Raw genomic sequence first — 27,813 nt, 5'->3', positions numbered from 1 at the left:
AAAATGCAGAGTTTCTAGGGCAGGACATTCTTACTGTTTTCATTTAAATTGGTATGTCAAGCCTAAATAACAAACCTCATACCACAGTTCATGGTTTGAGAGGCCACCTGAAATGTTAATCACATTCTGTATTCTGTGGTCTTTGCTTAAATATGAGTTCTCATGGAGGAAGACCAGCAAAATTTGGTCCTAAACAGTAACTATCTTGGATGATCAAAACATAGGTACAAACTCTGTAGATGTAAGAAAACAAAACAACACATTAGTTATACTAATATTATACAAACAATAAAGCCACTGCCAATGCAAACCTCACCAGCAATATTCTAATTGAACCTGCACAACTGATGTATATTGTTGCTTCCTCATTGATTTCAATTGTACTACTCTCAGTTATGAAGGCAAAGAATGTGCTTGACAAAAGTAAAAATGCTATTTTAAATTAAGCAGAACCCTATGATTTTACAAAATAAAGAAAACTAAAAAAAAAAAAAAAAAAAAAAAAAGAGGGGCACTTAATTTTTGAAGACTTCCAGGAGAAAAAATCCAAAAACAAAATTTGCTGCCCTGAAGTTAATCTGCTTTCAAACTTTGAACCATAAAAATTAGAAATTCTATTGCATAGCAACTTAAATCAAAGCCTTTTTCAAGACATGAAAAAATAATTTATTTTGCAGCTCTACTTCTGATGTAAATCTGAATGTGCACAAGAAGAAATGTGGAGGAATTACATCCTATTTGCTTGCAGGAGTCTATTTTCCTCATAGCAAACCTTCCTAGCAAACAGTCTTTCAAAGGCACAAGAGCGTACACTACCTGTGCCAAACACTACACTGTTGTGAACTGAAAGTGTGGTACCCCAGATATTTCTGTGCTGAACCTGAAGTGACACCCACATCTCAGCAGTGGCTTATTAAATTAGGTTCAGTTTCACATCGACCATGGCTCCATGGGCTTGGAGCGCAGTCATAGGCACTTGCACAAATGCAGCCTGGTGCATTCCAATGCAATAGGAATAGTGAATACATTTTCTAAAGCCGCTTACATATATTTTGACTCTGTGTGGGGATAAATTCCTCTTTGTGCACATCACGGTTTGCTTTGGAAAAGAAACAAGTTTTTACTATTTTCTGTCCTTTCTCTTCCCCAGTGATAAAACTGCTCCAAGGTATAATGAAGTAATGAGCTCAGCCCCATTTCAGCTGAAAAACTATGGAGCTTTTTAGGGATGCTATTTCAAAAACTGCTAATAAAATGATGGCTTTAACTCTCAGTTCTTACACACAATTTGCATATACAACGAATAAGATCTTTGTCTGATGTGAAAGATTGTCAGTGCCTGACCAGTAACAACAGATCTACATTGATTCTTACCTGTTGTGACTCTGGCTTTCACAGTACCATATACTGATTGGCCATAGACTTTCAGTGCTGAAGCACCTCTATCTCAATGTGCATTGAGAATTCAAAAAAAATGAGATTGTAGCAGGTGGACTGCAATGAAAAAACTGTGTGAGGGGGACTGACTGAGGAAGTCACTTTGTCCTTTGGATGTGTGGATGCTTCTTAATTCATTCTTGTTGGATTTTAAGCTAAGGGAGAAGCTTGGAATAACCTTGGGTGAGAGGCCTCCTACTTTGGTACCTGTGTCCCATGTCATGATGTGCATGAACTGTGGCTGTGACTTTACCCTCACTTTGAGGCGACATCATTGCCATGCTTGTGGGAAGGTAAGAGATGTACAGCTCCTCAGGGATGCTGTATTCACACTTTTAAGACACTGGCTGCCACTGGTGTAATTTTTACAAACTTGTAGCAAAATCAAGACCAGAATTTGACATCCCATAGAACCTGTTAGTACTCTGTTAGATTAGGTAATTAGGTTTCTAATGACTAGTAGGAACAACAGCAACCTTCCCTTGAGAGGCAAATTAATTCCCAAAGGCTGGTAGTTGAAGGCTTACATGGTAATTGTTGCTGAGTCCAGCTGTTGTATCTGACCTGCAGCTAGAACTAGAGATAGTGAAGCAATACACTAAAAATACAGATAAAGAGTCCAAAATCCATGTCCTGTCCCTAATAACAGCTACTAAAATTATCTTCCAAAAAAAGTGATGAAATTCAGTGACAGGGAACAGTTGGGTCAGTAACCAAAGGGAAAGCTTTCTCTATGCTCCACTGATGAGCTGCTGCCATTTGCCCTAAAGTCACGAGGATCTATAGGCTTCCCAGTGTTCTTGTTCCTTTATCACTCCTTTCTGTGACTCCAGAGATTTGTTTATACATACAAATTTACGGTTGTGTTTTGAACCAAGGTTCTCTTTTAGTCTCAGTGTTGTTTTTTTATTATTATTATTATTTTTAAGTTATTATTTCTAATTTTTAATTTCTGCTAGTATGAAAAATATTTTTTCCCCAAGTTCACAGAAAAAAAATCAGTCAGTACATAGACAGGGATAGTGGGAACATGCAAGCTTGCTTCAGAAAATAATGTTACTAACAAAACTATGAAAACAGGAGTAATATTAAAGTGGCTTTTCTGTGCTTTAATAGGGGAAAAGGTGTAAGTTCCTGCAGAGATAAGCATAGCAATGGTGTGCAACTAAATTCTGTGATCAGTTCTGCTTGGCTTACAACAGTGAAAATCTACAGCAATCACAGTTCAATCAGTAGACTTACCAGGATTGACGTTGATGTAGCAGTCATATCTGCTCCACTATTCATCTTCCTCTCCCAAACAACTCAAAGGATTCCTTCTGTATGTGCATATGTACCAATTAAAATTATATTTATATGCATCTCTCCTTTCTGGAACAGATTGTATGTCGGAATTGTTCAAGAAACAAGTACCCTCTGAAGTACCTCAAAGATCAAGCAGCCAAAGTCTGTGACAGCTGCTATATGGAACTGAAGAAAAGAGGTAAGGTTCCTTCATTCTTGGCAAAACTGACAAATCTGGTGCCTGTTTATATAACAGGGAGGGTTTTAGGACCTGCCTACTATGTTAAGTTTTGTGACAGCATTTCTCATTCCAAGCACGAGGCGTGTGTATTGATGTCCCAAGAGTGGCAGGCTGTATGGCAGCTAAAAATTTATTAGAAAGCCAGACTGTCCTCTGAGGGTTTCTCTGGCCTTTTGATAAGCCAGAATAGTGGCAAAAAGTGTGAGATGCAAACTTTATAGTTGATAGCTATTCCTCATCATTTCTACTGAATTACCCATTATAGGAAAACAGTGGCTTTACTATTCCTCATTCTATCCTCACCCTTGTAGCTTTTACAACAAGAAATGCCTAGGCAAAGTACAGAGCCTCTAAGAGCTTTTCTACATGGGAGGTTAATCTTGGAATAGATGAAAGCACAAATTCAAAGCAGAGGGGCTATGGCCTAACTACAACTCTGTATGTTATTGTCCCACTGAGTCCCTGTTCCATTTTAAATACACATCCAAATCAAAGATAAATTGGGGTGGGGGGGTTATATATATATATGTATAATACAAAATATTTTTAAAATGTATATATGGACAGAAAATTAACATGAAATAATGTTCTCCCACAATTATTCATGTAGACAGTCCCTGAAAGTAGGCACATTCTAGTGTCACAGCTAAAATAACAGGGACAGGTGAATTTAGTTTTCCATTCTGAATAAAGAAATTAACACTAGCCAAGCAAACACATGGACTGATGCTGTCACACCAGCCAAAGCATTCCCAAGCCATTGTGTGCCCAAGAATTGATAACTCGGATTTGTGCTAAAACAATGCTGAGCTTTACCGAAACTTCCTGATAATGTGTTTCCCCCTTCCCTTCTGAATTTTCCTAATCTTGCAGAGCGGCCACTAAGTGTGAGCTTCCCTCCAACTTCATCCAGGTGTTCAAGCAGTGCCTTCTCTGTCTTCCACAATATCCATTACTCGTCTTTTAAGAAACAGAAGAAGATCCCTTCAGCTCTTACGGAGGTAGGACCAAGCTGCCTGAGAAAGGCAAGGAGCTGCACAGAACTGTGTCCTATTTCAGCAGCTATGTTTATAATTTATTCTGTGTGCAGTGGGCTCAGCCCATGCTCTGGTCTACTTGCATCTTTTCTATTTTTCACACTAGTATTTCAAACACAAAGTACTCTGAGCTCTGAAGATACCACAGAAGCTTCTTGAGCCCACTAAGAAACCCAAATTAGAGCAGCTTACTTTAATTACTTCATCAACCTATAATGTCTTCAGAAAAAAACTAAGACCACTTCACAGTAGTAGCTAATAAAAGAAGGCGGGTCATAGGCCTTCACAAGTATCAACAGAGCATGATTTGCTGTCAATCAGTTATTTTTTTATGACAAGATACTTACTTCTGAAATTTTACTTTGATTTCAAAAAATAAAATACCACTTAGGGAATAGACTCTATTCTTTGGCAAGTAATTCAAGAGTGCACATTTAATCAGTCATCTTCCCCCCAGCTCAAACCAAAGTATTTCAAATAAAATTGATAAAATCTGGATCCCACCAATATAAGCAAGCAGAATCCCCACCTGTTTCAAAGGGACCAGAATTTCTCCAGCTATATTAATTTTCTTTCCAGGAACAAGGTGTCAGTCATGTTGATGCAGTCTAGGTAGCAAAGTTGCCTATTGAACCTAAACACAGTAAGGTACTCACATTTCACTGAAATCAGCAAGTATTTATCATAGTTTCTTCAGAAACTCAGGAAGAAAGAGAGAGTTCATGAACTCCGGAAGAAAGCAAAGATAACTCAGGAAGACTATAGAGGTGTCAAGTTGCACAGGAAGAAAATTATAAGGGCCAAAGCCCAACTGGAACTCAATTTGGTTAGTGCAGAAGACAAAAAAATAGACTTTTTTTTAAAAGAATCTCCAGCCTTTATTGGATGTGATGGAAAACAGTGACAAAAGATGAAATAAGGCTGAGGTACTTGATGCCTTTTTTGCCTCAGTCTTTATTAGTAAGGCCATTTGTTCTCAGGGTACCCAGCCCCTCTGAGTTGGAAGATGGTGGGAGGTTGTGAGATGAAGCTCCTGTAATTAAATGGGAAATTGTAAGTGACCTATTACATCCTCTGAATGTTCATAAGTCTGTGGGGCTGGATGGGATTCATACAAGGGTACTGAAGGAGAGGGTGGAATTGCTCAACAAGCCACTTTGATCAGAAGATTTTAGTAATGGTCTTAAATGCAGGGCACAGGTCTCCTTGTCAGCCCTGAAATTTCAAGTTGTAGCACACGACAAGGAAAGAGAAGGCTACAGGGGGCTGCATATTGGTTTGTGTCCAACATGGGACTGTTACAAATGGCAGAAAGGCTTTAAAATAATAAAATAAAATCAACGCTTTATGATTTATATATAGACTCTTAACACAGCAGTGGTGTTTCCAGCTGGGATCTAAAATGACATGTGCCCTAAAGAAGTCATATCCCTACTCCAGCAGCATGCTGACTTTTCCCTGAGGCAAAAGAGACACAGATGGAAATGTCCTGAGCTCCTGTCCAGAACAAAGTTACAGAGCCCTAAAACCACTGTGGCACAGGTGAAAAAAGTGTGTTATGCTGCAAATGCCACCTCAGCACAACAGAATCACGCATGCCACAGGGCTGTACTCAGGTTCCCAGGTCATGACCAAAGCATCCAGTAAGTCCTGCCCTATGCCTGCACTTTCCCATACAATCTGTTGAGGTTATATTAAAGAAAATAAGGTGAAAACATCTTGCTGAACTCATTGTACTGTCAAGACATGGGAAATTCTCAAGATGTATTTGTACTGAGGTGAAACTAAGCCAAAAATACAAGCATGTAACACAAACACAAAAACTGGATGCTGCCAAGAACGGAGAAAGGCCAAAATTCAGCTATTATGAAAATGTTATTGTCTTTCTATCCACCAGAAGGCAGCACGTTTATTAATGTGAACTGTCTCATGGTAGCATTGATGCATAACTTTTGTTCTAATTTGTTTTACCCAGGTCTTGGAATGTTTTTATTCTGCTACAATACACTGTTGTGATACTGCTCAGTCTTCTATTCTGTCAGTGTTAGAAAGGCTGGTTTTGAACCTCCGGTCTTTGTTTGTAATTTGGTATAATTGGAGTTAACTACTGTAATTAATGATGCATACTGCATTAGGTGCAGGTGTGCGTGTGCATAGTTTCATTCACTCAAAATGTGGATCCTTAAGATCATTAATGGCTTAGAGCTCAAAATACTTCTGTGTAACTTTCCTCAGAAATATAACATCACAAATGAAATTGTCACTATCAATTTATCAACATGAATGAATATAAAACTATTACAAAGTCCTAAATATACCCACATCTTAGAGGTGTTCAGCCAAAGGACTGTTCTTCCGTATTGGAAGCATGTACTTTCAGTTTACCACCTCAGCCACCTCCTCTCCTCCTCCACCCCCCAGAAAAACAGCTGGGAGAAAGGACAAGTACACCTTCTCAGAACACAACTGTAAACTTGCTGACATTAGTAACAATTTGGTTGCATGTTTTCCATGTGTTACTGAGAACTAAATTTAACCAAACAGTGAAAAAAGAATAGTCATATCACACTTACGCTTTTGATTTCTCCATATTTTTAGTGGTCTACTTATGGTTTCATGGACATAGCCCTAGTTGTCTAGTATGAGATGAACATGCGTAATCAGGAGGGGAAAAGCCTCTGCTGTCACAAATCCTGCTTTCTCCTACTCTCCTCCAGGTGGCAGCCTCGGGAGAGGGAGCTACCATCAGTGGTTACCTCAGTAGATGTAAGAGAGGCAAAAGACACTGGAAGAAACGCTGGTTTGTTATCAAAGGCAAAGTCCTCTATACTTACACAGCAAATGAGGTACTGTGCAATCTGACTTAAAATAGTTTCTTAACTGACTTTCCTCTTTTGGTCTCTGCAGTCATCTCTCCGCAGAACCTCTGAGAGCTGGTTCTAACAGACTGAGTTCCTGGGCAGCTATACTTATCAGAGGGACTCAGCCACAAACCTGGGTGGACCTCAGTAACCCTCTTAACAAATTTCCCTTCATTATTTGACTTTTTGCTGGTGCTGCTATATACTGTCAACCTTAGTCTAGGTATTTACACACAAATACTTAAAGGTAACTGCCGGATTTTTTATAGATGGCACAGCAATCCATTTCTGGTGGTGAGGAGAATCTTGTACTTTTGCAAGTGTAAATACGATATATATATTTATATATCCTACTAGTATCAACAGGGAAAGACAGGAGAAAATCTGGAGAGGTGACAATACTGCTTTCTGTATTGGCCTGTAAGCTCTTCCTTGTAGCCAAGGAGACTGGGTATCAACTGAAGCATTTTTAGTTGTTTTTTCTCTTCCTAGTCTCTTTTCATATTTTAATTTCTTTTCCTTTGTGAATAGCTGCAGTCCAGTAAACTTGAAGTAAATGCAATACAATGGGTGGTTATGACTGACAGATTTCATAAGCAGAAGCATAAAAATTAATTTTGCTAGACGACACAATGCAAGAATTGTAGTAACAGCAATATTTGATTTTTTTTTAACCCCTCAGAACACTTTGCAAACATCAGTTATTTAAATTTTCTTCACCAGTGTGAGGCATGAAGCATCATAATCCCCTTTAAACAGATGAGATTGAGGCACAAAAAGTTCATTTGGCCATCTTCAGAAACTAACTTATCAATTGCTTCAGCAGTGCTGTTGTATAGTTAGTAACCTCTTATTTTTTCTGCCTGCTTCCTTTACATTTAGACCATGTAATTTTGAAGCAGACTTTTTTTCCAAGGCCCTGCAGCCTCTTATGACTTTTGCTGAACTCAGCAATTCAGACTATTACCATCAAATTCTGTATCCAATACATTACTTACCTTTTTTGACATTTGAAGTAATCACTTCTGGTTCAGTGATAGGGAAAGAGCATTGGATGACTAATTAAACTTTATGTTCCCAGTTTGCAATTCGGTTTCTAAGAGCAGAAGCAAAGGCAACGTACACACACTGAAAACATTATACACTTAGAGAAAACATTACCCAGATATAGTGGCCAAAACTGCAGCTTTCAGTGAAAAGTAAATGGCAGTACAAATAATGCTTATTGTTTCTTTAACTTATAAAAAGCCATGTTTGGCAAGCAAAATTCATGGCTGTTTCTTGGGGGTAAATTAACACTGAACTACATTATCAATTCAGAAGTTTTGAAGCCTCATTGTTGAATGCGAGCATGCTATTTGACATAGTGTATGTTTCTAAAAAAAGTTGCTAGTTGCTATGAAAATTGCTATGAAAGGAAATGACAAGGTACCAATCAGACTACTATTTGCATTCAGCAAACAAAAGTGGTTCAAAGTAACACAACTGATACTGAGCTGTGTCTCAAACTTTCAGAAGTGTTGCTGCATGTCCCATCCTGTCAGCAACCTTGCAGTTTACCTTGTGGACCATAATGTCGAAGGTAGCTATGAAAGTTACAGGCAATTTGACCGTGTGGATGACCATGAATAACTGGACTTTTAGAGGTGTTGTTGGAGTTCAGGACTAAGACTAGGTGAACATGTGCAAGTATGCACTGGCACTGTTCCTGTTTAAGAGCCACCAGTCCGGCATAAGACTGCTACTATTGCTTTTGCAGCCCAGATAGGGGTTGTATCATGATTGGTCTCAGAAAAAAGCCCACAAGCTGTTACAAGCCCTCTAATTTTTGGTTCACTTCTTGTTTGTTTTCAGGACAAAGTTGCCACAGAAAGTTTGCCTTTGTTGGGTTTTACTGTTGCCCCAGAAAAGGAGGAAGGAAGCACGGATACAGTTTTCCATCTCTACCACAAGCAGACTCTGTTTTATAGCTTCCGAGCAGAGGATAACAATTCAGCACAGAGGTATGGGGATAGACTTCCACGCTTCGAAGTGCGCAGGTGTAAAAGCTTCAGTAGGGTTTTCCTCTCCTTCACTTCAGAACTCCTACCATAACGGAGTAAACAAATGGCTTTCAGTGTTGACTAAGCCCAATTGCATGCGAGAAATGTGGGTGATTACAAATCTGTTGTGTTTTTGCTCCCTTGAATAACTAGAAAGGAGGCTGAGTCTCAGGAATCATACTTAGAAGTCTGTCAAACGTGATTTTTGTATAGGAGCTTCCCTGACTTCTGTGTTCTATTTATCCATCTCTTAGTTTGCTCATCAGCAAATAATTGTTCAGATTTCACAATTTATTGCTACTGCTTCCACATAGTAAAATAATCATGAAATTCAAAGTAAAAATGCCAGCACCTCAGGACACACAGGAAAGGAAATTAGTGTTTATGGGAGGTTTTGTTGCTTTTAAACATACTTAAGTTGTTTCATATTTCCTGTTCTAATCACAAAACCATAGTTCCTCACTAGAGCTGATGAGAAATACAGTCCTCTTCAGGCTTTATGTTCTTCTATTTCCAAAAGAAACCTAATTTTATATGTACCACTCTTTCCTTCCTGCCCTTTTTAGGTGGATTGAAGCCATGGAAGAAGCATCCATTTTATAGCAGCAATCACCCAATGGACTTGGAGTAAATTCTCAGATTTCTATACATTCCCAACAACCTTTATATGTCTCACAAAACTGAACAGTGTATTTCAGGCAAATTGGTTACATACACTGGAGATACGAACTGTTTCCAGATTGCTCTCTTTACTTCCTTCCTCTTACATCCACTTTTTTTTTTTTTTTTTTCCCCAAAAGGAAACTTTAAAATAGAGAATATTTATAGTGATCTTTATGTCTGTGCAAGTTCAACCTGTGTTATAAGCTTCTTCTATGATCTCGCGGTAAGCTAAGTTTAATATCAAGACAAAAAAAAATATGGAAATACTGGCTACAGTAAGCAACAGGGTCAATTTTACTTACTGTAGAGCACTATCATATTTCATTCGGTTGGTTTTGGTGTCTACCATGAAATGAGAAACAATTTAGAAAATGACAAATGCTCATTTAAAGCACTTTATTATTTTTATTCAACTACAGCTTCATTCTTTCATGTTTCCAAGGAGTTTGGTGGACCAGTTCATTACTCATCCATTAACAAGTGCCAGCATGAAATCATGCCCTGCATATGCTAAATTGTTTTCACAGAAAATGAATAAACAAAAACATTCACCTGGTCTACCAGTGCTGCATTAGATATGATACAGGATTACTTACTACACCTTCATAATTTTACACAAACCACTGTATAATTTATTTCAAAGGGGCTAATTTCATACCACTATAGTACTTTGAAATGCACTATAGTAGCTCTACAAATCTAGACACTGAGTAGTATAAAGTCTCCCTAAATATTGCATCAGACTCAAACCCAAAGGATATTTTTAATTTATTATAAACCTACAGACTGTTTTTATTTAACACTAGCCTACCTAGTAGTGTTAAGATTTTTATCATCTATTTAAATAGTCTATCTTTTTTTTTTCAATCCTCCTGATGTTTCTGCTGTTCTTATGAAAACTGTCATTAAAAATGTAATCCATATAACCAGCGCACCATTTGAAACATGCTGGTGGGGTGAAATGCACTTGTCTGTATCTGCTCTGTTAAGAATGCTTTGAAACTCCTGTAGCTAAATGTATCTTACTCCACCTCCAGGGATGGATTCTCAGCAGCCAAGTGTCAATATGACTTCAGAGATGATGTGCTGCTTTATACCAGATGAAGATGTAGAACTTTGGAGGTGGTTTTTTTTTTTTTGTTTGTTTGTTTGTTTTTAATAAGGTTGAGAAGTGATGTTATAATCATTGTAATAAAATGGTTTTGTGTCCTATATTTGTCATAATACTTGACTGAGGAATAGAATGGCATTTATGATTAAAATATATCTTTGTATAAAAATACCATGCTCAAGAATTTACTTTACATTACAATACAATTTGGGAAGGGGAGACTTTACTACTTGCATTTTTGCCTTTCTTCAGTAAGTTTCATGGATACTTGAATTTTTGAGTAATGAACTGGCTAGAATTTTCCATATTTTTAAAGGTCTATAATATGTATCCAAATGATAAAGATAGTTCAATTTATCACCTGGAAAAACAAGCTTAAAAAAACAAATACAAGTCTACCACTAAATAAAAATATAGCTGTATTGTTTTTACTTTTTAAATACATCTGAGTCTGATAGTTTCACAAAGCACAGAATATCATATGCAAACAGAAAACAAGTATGAGAAAAGTAAAACTTTTGTATTCTTTCATTAATGGATGAACACCAATGTTAACCCTTTTTTTCATGTTAAAACTATGGCCTTGCTACCAATAGACTGTTTTTTCCCCCTTAAAAACTTTTTGCACTGAGAGAAAAATAAGAGAATGTTGAATAAAGAGTAAGATTTCTAACAAAAATTTTTCTCAAACAAAACAAAACTGCACTACAGAACAGTATTATGAAGATTTAGGTGCTGACATCTTCCAACTGTATGAAGTTTTCAGTGATAAGCAGGAAATGAATACATGAAAGTATTTTGTTGTAAAAAGTAACATACAGTGCTATTAAACATGTTTTAAGTAATGTGGAAAAATAAAAGGTCAAAATATAACTGCAGTTCTACAGGCTTTTCCTTTACATTATTTTCACTTCTTTAGTTCTATCTTTGCACTTCCAGTTATTGTTAGCACACATGAATTAACTGATTCTCTCACAAACTAAGGAAGAATATCAAGTCAGGAGACAGCTGTTGAGGCCCTCTGGTGGAAAAGGGATTTATTGGGTCAACACTACATTTAACCACTAGAGCCACCCCACCTGTCAACATTGCTTCAGCCACAGATATAAATAGTCTCAGCAAAGGAAGAAAAAAAATAAATAAAACGTCCTCATAATTTCAGTCCTACTTGATCTAATTTGAGTAAAGCTAAGCACAAAAGACAGGAATTATCCTAATTTCAGAGATAAAACTTTCTAAAAAGTGATTACTGGATTAACATGTTAAATTGAGGTATCTAGATGGTTTACTGTATGCTGTTCACTTATAAGCAGCTCAGTAAATTTTCTTCCTAACTCTTGACTGTTATTGTTCTCTCTCTCAAAAAATAAATAATAATAAAAAGATGTTCTACACCTTCATAAATTATTAAAAAAATCAGTAATAAGGCACAATGTACTAGCTAGTCATTTGATAATTCAGATGCAAACTGACCTTATTTGTTGTTTCAGTGTTTTTTATTTTGCCACCTGCTGAAAAGCATTAAAATGGTTAGCAGTTATCTGCAACTAATATTTAGATTTATCTTACAGTACATGCCTTTTTTAAAATCTGTTTTTAAATAGTTATAGAATCATAGAATATTCCGAGTCGGAAGGGACCCATAAGGATCATCAAGTCCAACTCCTGGCACCGCGCAGGTCTACCCAAAAGTTTAGACCATGTGACTTAGTGCACAGTCCAAACGTTTCTTAAATTCCGACAGGCTTGGTGCAGTGACTACTTCCCTGGGGAGCCTATTCCAGTGCGCAACCACCCTCTCGGTAAAAAATCTTCTCCTGATATCTAGTCTGAACTTCCCCTGCCTCAGCTTCACCCCATTCCCGCGGGTCCTATCACTGGTGTTTATGGAGAATAGGTCACCCGCCTCTCCACACCCCCTCGCGAGGAAGTTGTAGACCACCATGAGGTCCCCCCTCAGCCTCCTCTTCTCTAGGCTGAACAGGCCCAGTGACCTCAGCCACTCTTCATACATCATCCCTCCAGGCCCTTCACCATCTTCATTGCCCTCCTCTGGATACACTCCCAACAGTTTCATGTCCTTTTTCTGCTGTGGTGCCCAGAACTGCACACAGTACTCAAGGTGAGGCCCCACCAGCGCAGAGTAGAGCAGGACGATCACTTCACTTGCCCTACTAGTGATGCCATGCTTGATGCACCCCAGGATACGGTTGGCCCTCCTGGCTGCCAGGGCACACTGCTGGCTCATATTCAGCTTGCTGTCAACCACGACCCCCAGATCCCTCTCTGCAGGGCTGCACTCTAGCGTCTCGTCGCCCAGTCTGTATGTACAGCCAGGGTTGCTTCGTCCCAGTATTATAATATATTATAACCATTTTCCCAAATCAAAGTGTAAATCATGCAGCAGAGTTGAAGCATTCCAACATGACAAGATCCCATGCCATTGCAACCAGCTCTGGTAGGTCTGGAGAGCCTTGGGGCTACTACGCTTCCTGAGTTCATTCTGAATTGCATTTAGGATGGAAGAACACCACACAGCTATGAATACCAACCAGGCTTTTTTTTGTTTGCGTGCTACTTTGATTCAAAAGCAACAAAGACCTCTGGCTGTAACCACTTAGAGTAATGTGAAAGTAAAAGCAGTGCCAATATTCATCCAGGGGAACAGGTATTCCCTTGCTACTGTGCGAACCTCTTACATGCAAGACTTAAAACTGACTTCACACATTACTTTGGAACATATCAAATAAACCTCAGTGTATTAAAAACAGTGTCATCAGGATTGAAGGACCTTATTAAGACATCAATTTTGATCAAGTTTTAACAAGAAAGTCACTAGACTCCAGGGCAGGATTACAGTCTCTTTCAGAGAGACCCAGTAAAATAAAAAAATAGAATAAAGTAAATGGATTTTTCCTAAAACATCTGTTTCACAAATACTCTGAAAGTCTTCCTTTTCCATAGGATAAAACAAACACCAGGAAACCTATAAAGTTACCAAGAAACAACAACAACATTGTCATTCTTTGCCATGCTTTCTTTTTATTATTATTACTAATTTACAAGGATCTTACATTCTTTTGATTAGTTTAATAGTTGTTGATTTTTTTTCCAGAGAAGTGTTGCAGCTTGTTTCTAATCTGTGTGCTTTGGAAAGGCATGGAATACAGTTTAAATAAACATGTTCAGATTTTTTTCCATCTTTTTACTTGTAATAATACATTCTTGTGTCCTTTTCCTCACTCCTCTTTCAGTTAAAAGAAATTAGAAGGACAGTTTAATATTTGTCTGTATTTTCATTTCATATACTATATGCCACATTATTAACTGTAGTACTTGACAGCAGACAAATTTGAGATACTAGTATATTTATTTGCATAAAATGACAATACAATCCTCCGTAAAAGCATATAGTTTTAACTTCTGATAACATTTTTTTTAACCTCAGAAACCACACAATTATCAATTTATACCTTGAAACATTTTTGTAAGATGACACTAGGTGATTTTATTTGGTTTATTTTCAAATTAGTATGCAAAACACTCAGTACAGTATCTACAGGCTTTGTTTGTCAAGATATACAATTCGCGTAACTACATTTTCATTTCCAATACCACTCAGAGAGGAAGAAGATGCATCTTTAAAGCACTTCCCCACATGTTGCCTTCCAGCAGTGTCAGTAACTGATCGACTCATTGGTAACAATCAAAAGCATACAGAATTACTGGTAACATTCAGAACTATATATAATTTTGCTTTAATGAACTAGACCACTGGTCTAAGTGCAATATCCTACTTCTCAACGTATCTCAGACCTTAGGCTTTAACAAATACATACAATCCATATGCTCCACAATACAATCCACAATGATATAAAAAAGATGAAAACCCCACAAAAACAAACAACCTAATGACAAAAATAACCCTCTGTCTTGACCACCAGATCAATTAGGTTTCAACATAAAAAAATCTTCAGTGCAACCTCCTCTCAAACCAAAATTCCCACATTGTACAAACTCTGGGACCTGTGGCTAAGCAGGCTGTATGCTCTGGTACACATCCAACAGGATCAAGAAATAACATGCTCAGAAATCATCACCAGCTCACATCTGCTTTATGTGCATAGCATTCCAGCGATTGCTGGTCTTTTGTCATCTCCTGCTGCATTATGCCACAGCAATCCTTTCACAGCACACGTGGATTTGCTTGCCAATATATACTGTGTTATCAACAAAAATCGCTTAAATCCCAAAATATCAGTTTAAGGAGGCAAATGTTTTCATTTTCTCTTAAGCTACAACAGATTATTAATATATAGTGAAAGGATATTGCAGCTTTTTAATTTTTCAGATTTACATAAGAATATTTGACAGAACTTGATGGCAGTTGTTCATATTTCCAGTTCTTCCTCAGACAAATCTCAAACTTGCTTCAATAAGAATTCTATTCATATCAAAAAATGTACTGACAAGTCAGTAAGAAAATTCTCTGAAATACTTTTCTACCTAACCATGAACCTAAGTGGGAACGTAAGGGGGAAAAAAAAAAAAAAAAAAAAAAGGAAAATTGATTATGATTCTGATAAAAACATTTTAGGATAGCTAATAGAAGGCAAAACTAAAGATTTGTTTTAAATTTGTCTACACCAGCATCCAAAAGATGAGCATCTCACAGTTTAAAGTATTAAATTCATACAATCATAAAATATCCTGAGTTGGAAGGGACCCATAAGGATCAAGTCCAACTCCTGGCACCACACTGGTCTACCCAAAAGTTTAGACCATGTGACTAAGCGCGCAGTCCAATCTCTTCTTAAATTCAGGCAGGCTTGGTGCAGTGACTGCTTCACCAGGGAGCCTGTTCCAGTGCGCAAATGGCAAAAATCGCCATTTTCCCCCAAAATTCCCAAAGACAAATGGTCATATAGGCTGTTCCACAAGTCATACCCTTATATCTAACCTACTTCACAAATGAGGGCATTATGAGAATTTTGAAAAATTTTACATGTATGTTTAAAAAAGAAAAAATAAGTATTTACACTTCAAAATTATGTTTTATGTAGAAAAAAATCTGCACATGTGTTTTCAGTAATCGGCTTTTGGAGGTAAGTACATGTTTGTATTTTGAAAATTTAGAAAATCTTTGTATAGAATATTTAAAATTACAGTAGTAAATAAGTACCTAGGACAGTTTTTGAAATATTTTCCTTTATCTATTGCAAGCATGTTTGTACATCATGTGCATTAACATTATTAATTCCAGTCTTGTGACACCAAGGCTATAACTACATATATATATATATATATAACTATTCAGACTATAGCATCTCCTGTTTAAATCATCATTGCTTCCAGCTTCTTTTTTCCATGCATTTCCTTTCAAGAGTTACTGTTACTTCATATCTTCCAGTTTTAATGTCTCTGACCACTCTTTGTCAGCTTCTGTCCAAATGGCCAGACACAAAAGAAACTTCCTAGAATTACTAAAATTAAGCTAGATCATTTTGATAGGTGTAGGTTAAAAATCAGCTACACACAATTATGACAGAGAACTGGGCCCATGAGTCAATATTCAATAGCCTCAGAGAGGGCTATTGATGACAAGCCCTTAAAGGCGGTAAGTTCTTAAACCACCGCAGACGTATGTTGCAAGAACACCTCACAACACTCTATAATCACACATTCAGAAGCAGAACAATCCCCACGGCCAGCTCCGCTGAGTGAGCCCTTGTCAATGACAACAACTTTACAAAATGAAACAAAACCTCACGATGGCCTGAAGGCAGCCTTAACAAAAGCCAGCATCAAATCCTTTGACTAAGGGTCTTCGGTAAAATCTAAGATATATATCCCACGTACACATAGAATACTTACACCCACCCCTGCACAGAGCAACTACCCCATACCACTTAACTCCAGGCCGCAGCAGAGCCGCGCCGCCAGGGCTCAGAAAAGGCTCCACCTAAGCAGGGCGCTACCCTGTCCCCCGTTTCAGAGGAGGGAGCCTGGGCGCTCCCGGGCGCAGGCACCCGCAGGTACCCCCAGGCACCCCGCAGGTACCCCCAGGCACCCCGCAGGTACCCGCAGCCCCTCTCAACCGCCGGGCCGAACGCACCCGCCGCCCGCCACAGCGTTGGCGCGAACGCAAGCAGCGGCGCAGGTAGCCCCTCCCCTCCCCGCCGCCGTCCCGGCCCCGCCCCGCCCCGCCAGCAGGATGGAGGGGGCCGGGGCTGGCGTGGTGCTGGGAAGAGGAAGCGCAGAGACGCTCTCGGGCGGCGGCGGCGGCGGGCGGGGTCACGAACTCTGACCTTTCACAGGGGCCCGGCAAACACCGTAACACAAAGCGCCCCCTGCCCCCCGCTCCGTGGCACAGCCCCGGCCCTCCCCCCCCCACCGCCCCCCGTGGGCCCCGCCAGCCCCTCACCGCCGCCGCCCTCGCGGGGGGCGGGAGGGCCGCCGTTGGGCACCTCCACCCAACGCAGGCCCGCCCGGGCCCGGGCCCGGGCCCGGGTCCGGGTCGCCGCCAGGGTACGTTTGGCGCCAATTCCTGAGGTAAAAATCGCTTTTTAGAACCGAGTCGGGCCGCTGGGGCCGCTTCCGTCCGGACCGGGGGCATCGGGACCTTGCTCGGGATACCCCGCGAGCGGCGGAGGGGAGGGGGGACGTGAAGGCTTCGGTAACGTGCTGGAGAGCGGCAGCCGGCGGTGCCGTAGGCAGGCCTACAGCTGTAGGATAGAGAGGGAGGGAGGGAAGGAGGGAGGGAGGGAAGGAGGGTCTCTGTGGCTCTGGGTCGGTCCGTTGCGTGCGTTCCAGCGCGGAGCCGCTGTGGTGGGATGTGGGCCCCTTGAAGTCGGAGTCGGTCCGGTCCCGGTGAGAGCAGTCCGCTGCCCGGGGGGGCGACGGTCGCGGAGATGACGAGTGCGGGACGCGGACGCGGAGAGGGAAGATGGAGTCTGAGCGGGCGGAGGCGGCGGCTTGAACCCGACCCTTTTACCTTTGCCACCGGGAGGGCGGAGGGGAGGGGGCGGCGGGTACTTTGCATACGGGGCTGAGGCCGCCGCCATCTTACCGGCCGCTTCCCTCCTGCCGCGCCCGGGCCTCTCGTAGCCTGACACAAGGATATACCGGGGGGAGGGGAAAGGGGGGCCTAATGGCGGCGGCAGCAGCCCCGCCTGGGACTTGGCTGCCCGCCAGCGCCGCCATCTTGTGCTTCGTCGCGTCCCTCGGTGTTTTCCCTCTCGCTCGAGAGGCGGTGCCAGCGGCCTGATAGGCGGCCCGCGCAGCCAATCGGGGGCGCGCGTGGACCGGCTGCCTCTCGGACGGGGCAGCGGCTGGGGCGGGGCGGGGCCAGCGGCCGCGAGTCACGGCGGCCAATGGGCGCCGCGGGGGACTGCCCGTGGGCCCGCCCTGGGTCCGGCTCCGGCCGCTGCAGGCTGGGCCGCCGGCCTCGCGGTGCCCTGTCGTGCCCGTCGTCGCGGGGCTTCTGCTGCCTCCTGCCGCCGTCCTGCCAGCGTACCGCGGGGTCCGGGCAGAGCCTTACCTGCCCGCCCTCTTCTCCTCTGTCCTGCTGAGGAGCCGCTTGCGGCCCAGCTGCTCGGCTTAGCGAGTGAGGCGTGCGGTGTGAAGAAGGCATCGTCGTTGGGCCATGAGCGCAAACGGCAGTGCAGCTGGGCTCGGCTCCAGCCGTCCTAGTGTGGGCCCGCCCAGAAAGTATTCAGATGGAGCGTGTGACTTTCCCCTGAAGATTCCTTGCACCTTAGGGGGAGAGATGGTTTTGCACGGTGTTTTGTGCTGTAGATCATCTGCATGTACTGCAGTTGGCTGCCACCCTGTTACATCGGAAATGTTCTCCTGGTGGTCCAGCTGTCTCCTTGCTGTTATATTCCACTTCTTTTATTGGTTTGTTTTGAGGACTTTTTCCTTATGAAGTCTGCTGCTCAGGGGTTTTGCTAAGGAAGCAGATTTTGCTTCTTATGTCACTCTGAAAGTCAATGTTATGAACACTGGCATGTCGGTCTGGTCTGTGAGCTTCCAATTGCATTTGATTTAATTGTCTCAACTTACTGTTGTTGTCTTGGGAAGGTAGAAAGTGCAAAAAACTTTAGATAACAGCACCACCAGCAAATCTGTTAGAGACTTAGCATAGCAAAGGTATCATTGGGGCTTAAAAAGGTACTCTTACAACAAAATATTTTATCTTCAGGGTTTTTTTCATCTTAAACCCTAAGAAAACATGTTATAAGCATGTATTTATTTTTCATGATGAACTTGAAAATGAGAAAACAATGAGAAGGAATTACAGAACACCTTGAGAAACTATCCATAAGCTGCAATATTAGATAGATCTGATTGAAGTGGTCTGTAAACTTGCTGTGCAGGCTGAATGCTTAAAAAAACAAAATAGAAAGCTGTGTGGGAAATTAGCATATCTATGATTTCCACAGAGAATGTGCATTGTTACAAATGTTCTTCCATTGATGTATACATGTGTCATTTACACATTTAATTTACCACAATAAGATTTAATCTAACTTAATGAATGTTGACATCTGCAACAATGTTAGCTTTGTAAAAATTGAGTTTGGAGAGGGGTGCATGGTGCTGGGGACGTGAATGCGTTTTCCTATTGTATGTTTTGCTGTTGATAGTAGTATTTATTTTTAATTTAATGTGAAATGGTTGCTTTTCAAGTATCAGCAGAAAGTTTTCAATGAAACGTCGTATGTGCTGGTATTCAGGAATGCGTTTTTGTTACCTATGCTTGGGTCATGATCTGAACTCTGTAACAAGCAAGTCACAATTCGAAACTCACTGCATGAATTTGAAGCCTTAATTAAATTTACCCTTGGGGAGGCACAGCACTTTTTTTTTTTAACCCCTGAAGAGCATAAAGCTCAAGGTACAGACACTTGAAGTAGTGTAAAGCAATCCAGTAGTATCTTCCCCTCAGAGTTACAATAGTATTATATTATAATTACAATGTATTTTCTGTGATCTAAATTGTCATTTTTAGATGTGATAGCCTATTTCCTGCACTGTGCAAGATGTCTGTAAGAATATGGGTGATCATGGCACTTTGATGGATTGACTCAATAAAAATTTGCTCAAGCACCATTCTTAGATTGCTCTTTCCTAGTTCAGAGCATGGCTTTGTGGTGGACTTTAGTACTAGGTTGAAGGTTGGACTAGATGATCTTAGAGATCTTTTCCAACCTGAACAATCCTGTGAATACATATGAGTAGACTTAGATTGCTCTAATGGTGCTGTATTTTGCACCATATCTGAAGAGATGTGAAGAGCATGCTATTGGAGTTAATGACTTTTGCAGGGCATAGTCAGAAGCCATTTTAACCATAAGGTTTCTCTTCCTTTGAGTTCAGGACAGCTCCTTAAAAAGTCCATATTCCACAAACTGCATCAGTAGTTGTCATTCAAATCAGTCCTTTCTAATTTATGAAGTTAGCATCTCTTACTTGCTGCTTAAATAATAGAGAAAAAAAGATACATGACAAGCTTTATAAAGTAAACGGATGACTATGTGCCTATAATAGTAGAACTTAGCTTTCTGAATACTATGATTCCTACACGTATGCACTGTGCGTATATATGTGTGTACACACACATTCACGCATCCATGGCGTATCTTCTTATTTGTCAGATAAATCGAGCAGTATTATAAATTCTTAAGTCATATCAGAGATTTCTTTAATAGTAAGGAAAAGCCCTAACTTTTGTGCCTGATGGAAGTTGCTGGCATCTTTTTCGAACAGGTTCTCTAATGATCTTGCTTCGCCATGGCAACCAATATGGAGGTGCTGGCTCAGCAGGTAGTGGAGGCTCAGCAGGTGGCTGAGGTGAGTGACAGATGATACCACTATGTAAGATTGTCCTTGCTGTTTACAATTTATCTTAAACGGAACAGGAAATCCTTATAGAGCAGTATTGCATCACAACGGGGAACAAACAAGAAACCAGTGCAACCCATACATGGTTTGTTTAAAGTATTTTGTTCTGGTGGCCTCCATAGTAAGAATGCATGTAGAAAGTTCACCATGAGCTATAGAGAAACTTGTCTGTATTATGGACTTGTTGTTGTTTTTTGTTTGTTTGTTTGTTTTTAAATATATATATATATTATTTTTTTTCTGGTGATATGGTAATTAATTTAATCATTTTAGCCATGAAAGATTTCTGCTCATCTCTTGAGTTGCCATCTAAATCTGGAACAATGTTTGAAGATACCAGTTCTACTTATGTACTCTACTGAATTGACAATAGGGTGATTCATTTAAATTGGGCTTTATATTTTGTGCCTACATATGTGGAATACAAGCATTAAAATCTACTCAAAGTGATATAGTGATGTCTTAATCTATATGAAGTTTGGATGTTCAACAGCTAATATGTTTAAATTGACTCACAAACACTCAAACAACATATGGCTATAGAAGATAAATAATTTGTCTTTGTTTGCAAACTTTAATCAAATAAACTAGTTTTTTATTGTTTAAAGTTATTTGGTTTAATATCTTTCAAAGTTACTATGATTTAATCATATGATTTTATAATTACGGGATTTCATAAATAATGAAGGGCAAGTAGGCTAAGAGTCTTCTGTAGACAAGCCCATAACTTAGACATTTTGTTGGATTTTTGACTAAATGAACTAAGGTTATACCTTAATATTAAAAAAAAAAAAAAAAATCAGTTCAAGAAGAAGCTCTATGTAATAAATGTGTCATTGGGTTTTCAGAAATGGATTGCAAATTCCTTATTTAAAGCATTTTTTTCTAAAAAATGTTGGTTTTTTTTTAAAGTATATGACAATGATTGTACTACAATGTGGAAAATGGACTACTGAGTATGATGGAAGTAAGACCAAAGGAATAGTTTCAAAAAAACTAAATTTTCACACTGGAATCTGACAAGTGACTTTTCATTCAAATTTTCTATATCAGTTATCCATTTGGCAAGTATATTAAAAAAATCTTCCAAAACAACTTGGAAATAAAAATATATAATGGAAACACTGCAAACCGTATGGAATTTTCATAGAATTTGAGGTCTATAATCACATTTAAGACACATAAAATATGTGACATTTGTAATTCCTCGTGCAGGAAATGCACCGTGGTAACATAGTGTGATGGTTGTATCTTGCCACTGGAGAGATCGCTTCATCCCAAGAATTTATGAAGCTCTGTGATTTCTTCCTGGCCGGTGGGTAAATAGAGGGCTTCATCTCTTTATAGTATTCACCTCCTCCTTAAATTATACACTTGTCTGCTGCATAACCCCACGAAAACTAGTTTTCATGGAATAAGATTTGCAAACAGCAGAGTCTCAGTAAGAGTTCATTGATGTTACCTTTAAACTCTGAACCATTTTTTAAAGAATGGTTGGGTGTCTGCAGTCAGATACAGGTTTTAATACAGCTAAAGACATTACTAATTTTCTTGAAGTATGCTGTAATACTGTACTCGCTGTCAGAGAAAATGTAGTGTAAAGCTTGACATTTGCTTTAAATGAGAGGCTTTTTTGAAATACTACTTTTTATCAATGAAAATTAAATGGAAGGAAAGTTACTAATCATGTGCTGAATTTTAGTTTATGAATGTTGAGAGACAAGTTGTGAACAGGATAACTTAATGCAGATGTTGGCATGTTCAGTTATATCCGTGTCAGTTTTTCAACATAATTGCCACATAGGTATTGCATGAGTTTATTGAAAACTTTGATGCCTAGCACCAACTTGGACTGTTGTGCAAGTAGGCCATTTTTTTTTTTCTTGAGTAAGAGTTCATCAAGTTTGTTTTCCATGATACTGTGGCTGTATCACTGGAGTTAACTGAGTATTCTCCACTATTTGTATTTTGTACCGATTCTTGTTTTAAGGGCTTCCTAAAATTGTCCTTTTAATGGTTCTACTGCTTTTACGTTCTTTATAGCAGTGTTGCTGCTTGCATTTTTCCAGCTGTGTATTTCTGAAGAGATTGGGTAAGAGTGTTTCATTTTTAGTGTCTGCAGTTGACTATACTTCTTGTTCATGAGACTGGAGGGCAGAGAACACCTAGGGAATTGAGAGGGAATTTCAGCTACATCATCTTTAGTTGCTTTTGAAAAGCATAAAAATACTTCAGTCTTAATTCAAAATAAGTAATGCCATTTTTATCAAGTATTTACTTAGAACTGTCACTATGCAGTATATCAGTGGCCTAGGTTCAGTCTCAGCACCTACTTAGATTTAGTTTTCTTATTGTTTAAGGAAAACGTATTTTGTTATGGACATGTATTATCTGTGTGGCACCTTAGTTTTAACATGAAGTATTCAGGTAGAGCTGTCACTACAGGGAGGAATAAGGGCTATTTCCTTCTTCCAACAACATTCTGATGTGACCAGGAAGAACTTTTAATAGTAGCTAGTGCTGCCCTTTCCCTGTTCCATTGTGTCCTTCTCTTTCCCTGCTAGAGGCTATAGGGGGAGAATCACAGGAGTTGGATATCTTGAGCCTTGCGCTTACTGGGAGCTTATTTAGGCCAGCTGTATTGCTGGAGGATTTCAGTTTAATTCAGTTTCCCCAGTGCCCTGAAAAGAACTTATCAAAACCTTGGGTATTTCTGAAAATGCCTTTCGCAATGGAGAAAAAAAAATACTGGTTATCTTTGTCACATATTTTCTTCAGATGTCTCTGACATGTTACACCATTGATAGCTCAGCAGTTTAGACTTACATCCATGTGAAGCACAGTGTGATGAAAAGTGAGAGTAGAAATGCTGCCAATCTGATCAAGTATGTTTTTCAGTGTGTTGTATAAAGTGCAAAATAAGGCCATCTATTTTCAATATTTTATTGTTATCAGTAGCCATATTCTCATTCTGGATGAATTTTCAAAGTGGAGTTTTGATGCTGAATGTTCTCAAATCATTCTTCCTTCAAATACAATTCACTGTCGATTGTTAAGACCTAGCCATATTCAGTCAGCCTGAGAGGTATCTCACACAAAGTACATATTGGGGAAAGGAGATTCTACATACCTTACACAGCTTGGCAGCCTCTGAATTCAAGATGTTATCAGATGTGATAATCTCTGGTAATATAGGTCAGCCAGGCATTTAAGTCAGATGTAGTCTGAGAATTTTTTGTGGTGCAAATGAGTCAAGAATTACAGCTTTTTCCATGACCTTTCACTTAAAATGTCTTGTACAAGATATTGCAGCAGAATCCTGTTAGGGCAGTAAAACTGTGGATGATCTTTTTCTGAACCTGAATTTATCTGCCGTTCTACAAAGGGTCCAGGTGGTCAGCACAGTTCATTCCAAAGAGTATCGCTGAAACTTTTAGAAGATACAGATATTTTTCGTATTTGTGAAACAAATATTAGTTTCCAGACAGTACATACTCCTTTCCTAAAGGCCTATTACCTTAGTAGCTAAAGACATTAATTAGGAAAAATATTTATAGAAAAACAGTCTTTCTGATATGATTTGAGATATAGCAGTTTTTTTATGGTGTAAAAATTGGTACAGTATCTTTCATTTAAATTCTTTTTAACTTTAATGAGATAAAATTTGTAAAAAGTTTCAATTTCAGGGTACTGTTGAACATATTTGGTTTGCAGTTGCTTTAACAATGTCTTAATTTCTGTTTTCTTTTCTATAATATTAATAATAGTACCTCTGCAATTGTTTTCTACTTAGTGATACATGACCAGTGCATTCAAGCAATATACTCACTTTGAGTTTTAGTAGCATGATTATAGGAAATGTCTATTTAAGTTAGAAAAACTAGAGGATTTAGCGAAATTATGAATTCAAAAATTCCTCCAGTCTCTGGCCTATTGATTTATTCCCTTGATATATTTGTCAGATAATACCTTCATTATCAATTTTGGTAGTAGGGGAATAAGCTGTTAAAAAAAAAAAAAACAACAACCTGTCCTTATTAACTAAATTTTCAATAGTTATGTATTTATATGAGCATATCTACATGTGTATGTAAAGAAAACACTATTGACAAGCCAGTTTAGTAAATCAGTAAGCAATTTAACTGAAAGGCTATGAAGAAATCTTCATTATTTCAAAGAGCAACAATCATGAAATTTCTAGAGAACCTTCATTTCAAAGTACTGTTTTTACACAAACACAGGCAGATATCAGAAATACAATATAATACGATTGCAACTAAAATGTAGTTACTTTTCTAAAAAAAAAAAAAAAAAAGAGTTAGGAAAAATATAAATATATACTTATGTATACAATTATTTATTGTCATTTTATATAAATATAAGTAAAACAGAAGTAGTCTAATGGAATTTTGCCAGCCCTAGAAATGCATCTATTTGTCAAATACTTGTTTTTCAGCTTAATAATGGATTATTTTCATCAAGATAGTGGATATATACATTACTAAGTATGTATTTTTCATTTCCTGGTATTTATGCCAATCCTCTGTTGCATTTAATGCAAATCATTAATGAATTTCCAAACACTTCAGCCTGTGAAATTCTCCAGTGAAACTTGGTAGTTTGAGAGCCCAGGTGAATGAAGTCCTCTCTTGGTTGGTCCAAAAGAGACAATTCTCCATGCCTTGCCACTTTTCTTCTACTTCAACTCCATCTTCCAATAGTATATACTTGGCATGCTTTGTGAAGTTTTCTTCTCCCATTCTGCCTACTTGTACCTAGTTGCTGTGTGGGTACTAAAATTGAAATATTGGTTGTGTCCACATGAACTTTTGAGGGAATCACATGCATAGATGAGCATGAAATGTTTTTAATCAATACTAGATAGGATTGGTTAGTGCAGTGAATCTGAAAACTGCTTACATAGACATCAAGTTGTCTTAAGTCCTAAAATTACATTTAATATTGATGGCATCTTAACTTTTCTGCTCCCTCCAGTGGATACAGATCAAATTCCATAATTTCTCTACACAGTAGCAAAAATTCCAGTACAAGATAGGTCCTGATCTTCTGCAGACACATTCAAGAGGTATTAATGACATTTCCAATAAGTGAAAAACATGAAACAACAAAAGTTAGATTCTAAGCAGAATGATAGATATATTAATTCAATTCTGAGCAGTTTTACTGTGAAATTTATAATTAACAATAATTTCAGAATTTTATTATTTGTCCTGCTACTGTATTAAGCATAATATGATTAATATTAAAACATGATCCAGTACTTAAAGAGTGGCTACAAAGAGGATGGAGGTTTTCTCTTCATAAGGACCTACGTGGAGAAGACAAGTGGCAGTGAGTACAAGATGTACCAGATAAGGCTTTGTCTTGGTGTTTTGTTGTTTTTTCAGTTAGAACAGACGATCACTGGAACAAACTCCCTAGGGATGTAATAGAATCCCCATCACTGGAGGTTTTAAAGATGCAGTTCAAAAGGGTGCTGGATTAGGCTCCCTTTTCCTATGACAGGTTGGACATCATGATCTTTTGAGGTCCCTTCCAACATAGACTGTTCTGTAATTCTTTGATAATAAACTCTTTAATAATATACTCTTGCAACCTTGTTCTATAACAATGTTTCTGCTGATATATTAGAAACTCTAAAGAAACAAAATAATAATTCTGCTTTACTATGGATGTTTATTATAGTAGCATATTTGATGTCATATAAAAATGAATGAAAGTCTTTGCGTTATATCTGTGCAGCATATAATACTTTTTTTTTTTTTTGATGGAACTAAAAATCTAACCCCAAAAGACCTAAAAATCTAACGTTTCTCATAGTTAAATATGCATTATATATATGTATTTCTTGCTCAAGTCTTTGAGATTTACTAGGTCAGATAGGCAGTACATTACAGGACACCATATAGCTGGTTGGTGTTATATTTTAATTCAGATTTCAACCACTCTGCTAACTTGTCTATAAATAGCTTGTTTTTTGAATCGAGTCTTTTTTTGTGTGTGTGTGTTTTTTATAATTTCTGCTTAAGTCTTACAAAGATTCCACCTTTGCAATGCAGCTGTTCTGAACTTCAGAGGTGGGAAATATGTTTCTGAGGGTTATGTAGTGATAGAACATTATTATATTCAGGATTCAATTTTTGTTCCAGGAAAGACAGCTGCAAATTAGGTATTATAAACCTCTTTTTTTAAAGGCAAATAAAAGTCTAGTGTTACAAGGTTAGTAAGTATGGGGTCAGTTATTTAGCACAAGAATAAGAAAACCTATAATTTTGGTGGGTGTTCTTATGTGTTTAAGATTTCATGTATAATAGTTTCCTCCACACCACATAACAATTAGTTGACCTGATATTTTAAGTTGTATCTGTGCTGTAAATGCAATGCTGTAGTTACAGTAATTATTCACAGTTACTATGTTTAGATAGTTGTACAGTAAATAACTGTGTTTTCTATCAAGTAAAGAGCCTGTTCTCAATAGTGAGTGCATTTAGAGCTAAGGTTGAGAGTCCTTGAAATTAAAATATAATAACAGATCAACTTAAATATTCCCAGGTCACACATAAGACTTGCTAATGGAAATTCACTGTATTCAAGTTTACTTCCAAAAAAAAAAAAAAAAAAAAAGTCAAGTACAGTCATTTTTGCCAGAAGTTCAGGTAGCATAACTTAAAATTCCCCATTTCTAAGAATTTCATAATACTTTTTTTGTTTTTATTCATCAATCATCATTGCACCTTCATCCAAATGTTTTGTGATATAAATTAATCTAAAGAGTCTTCCAGCCATAACAAACTTACTGCGTTAATTCTTAAGTGTAGCAAGACTGATCATGCTACTTCGTACCTGTGGGGTCTGGACAAGTTTAGAGTGGCCTACACTCCTTTAAATACATTAGGTTAATAAACTTTAAGGCTAAAGATGCTCCACGGGAAACGTGGTGGATTTTCCTTTTAAATTTTGCCAATTTGAAAATAATTAAAGATGTAGACGAGCTCTTTTCTCAAATTTCATTTAAAAAATATTCAGAGTGCAGGTTGAGAAGCTTAAGAAAGGAGGGAGGAAGTTTGATAACCTGGGAATATCTTCCCCAGATGAAATTAATCTTAATATTACACAAACTCCTTCAGCAGCTGGCAAAACAGCAGGAACACATTGATTCTGCTTCCTTGGTTACAGGGAATGATAGTGCACTTGACCTTCAGAGGAGCAG

General features: G+C 38.6%; 2 protein-coding genes across 11 annotated transcripts in view; both read left to right on the top strand.

Moving 5' to 3' along the window:
* Nucleotides 1-11,549, top strand: part of FGD5 (FYVE, RhoGEF and PH domain containing 5) — a 104,237-nt gene extending 92,688 nt beyond the window's left edge. For 3 of the 4 annotated variants that reach the window (XM_035337542.1, XM_035337541.1, XM_035337539.1), the window contains 6 exons: nt 1,593-1,730; nt 2,818-2,920; nt 3,836-3,963; nt 6,717-6,845; nt 8,715-8,863; nt 9,469-11,549. In XM_035337542.1, coding sequence (XP_035193433.1) covers nt 1,593-1,730; nt 2,818-2,920; nt 3,836-3,963; nt 6,717-6,845; nt 8,715-8,863; nt 9,469-9,505 — 684 coding nt within the window. In that variant the 3' untranslated portion in view covers nt 9,506-11,549. The remainder of the gene's footprint in view (nt 1-1,592; nt 1,731-2,817; nt 2,921-3,835; nt 3,964-6,716; nt 6,846-8,714; nt 8,864-9,468) is intronic. The other variant, XM_035337540.1, reaches the window with a different exon arrangement.
* Nucleotides 11,550-16,827: 5,278 nt separating this feature from the next.
* NR2C2 (nuclear receptor subfamily 2 group C member 2) overlaps nt 16,828-27,813 on the top strand; it is a 36,026-nt gene continuing 25,040 nt past the window's right edge. The window contains exons 1-3 of one of the 7 annotated variants that reach the window (XM_035337549.1): nt 17,177-17,228; nt 20,448-20,531; nt 21,798-21,897. Coding sequence is in view for 4 of the 7 variants with exons in the window: in XM_035337543.1 (XP_035193434.1) it covers nt 20,472-20,531 (60 nt within the window). In the remaining 3 variants the exon portion in view is untranslated. Of the gene's footprint in view, nt 17,229-17,460; nt 17,547-18,555; nt 18,849-20,447; nt 20,532-21,797; nt 21,898-27,813 lie in introns of those variants that run through there. The other 6 variants (XM_035337550.1, XM_035337543.1, XM_035337546.1 and 3 more) reach the window with 6 other exon arrangements.

Source organism: Oxyura jamaicensis, chromosome 12 (assembly GCF_011077185.1).
Source record: "Oxyura jamaicensis isolate SHBP4307 breed ruddy duck chromosome 12, BPBGC_Ojam_1.0, whole genome shotgun sequence".
NCBI lineage: Eukaryota > Metazoa > Chordata > Aves > Anseriformes > Anatidae > Oxyura > Oxyura jamaicensis.
The sequence above is the reverse complement of the archived record's forward strand: the minus strand, read 5'-3'. Positions and strand labels throughout refer to the sequence as shown.